Source organism: Penaeus monodon, chromosome 15, assembly GCF_015228065.2.
Source record: "Penaeus monodon isolate SGIC_2016 chromosome 15, NSTDA_Pmon_1, whole genome shotgun sequence".
NCBI classification, from domain to species: domain Eukaryota; kingdom Metazoa; phylum Arthropoda; class Malacostraca; order Decapoda; family Penaeidae; genus Penaeus; species Penaeus monodon.
In genome coordinates this window covers 41,506,451-41,506,703 of record NC_051400.1, presented here as the reverse complement: position 1 = coordinate 41,506,703, position 253 = coordinate 41,506,451, and the positions used below count along the sequence as shown (strand labels likewise).

The 253-nt window shown below is 36.4% G+C and overlaps 1 protein-coding gene across 1 annotated transcript in view; it reads left to right on the top strand.

The window, feature by feature from the left end:
* Positions 1-253, top strand: part of LOC119582182 — a 2,751-nt gene that overhangs the window by 761 nt on the left and 1,737 nt on the right. The window contains exon 3 of the mRNA XM_037930419.1: positions 151-253. Coding sequence (XP_037786347.1) covers positions 151-253 — 103 coding nt within the window. The remainder of the gene's footprint in view (positions 1-150) is intronic.

Below are 253 nucleotides of genomic sequence, written 5' to 3'. Positions count from 1 at the left end.
AATGTGTGTATATGTCTATTCATATTATACATAACTCTCTATCTGTATCTGTCTTTTGTGTTGAAGCTTGTCTCTCTTCACTTATTTACCAATCAGATACTGTTACCATATATTTAGATCTACAACAATTGTCTTTGTTTTGTCTTGTAGAACATCTGGAATAGATTTGATGGACAACCAGTGTACCTGTACTACCCACCTCAGGCTCAAGGTCAGGCACAGAATTTCCCCTTCAACTTCCCCTATCAAGTTA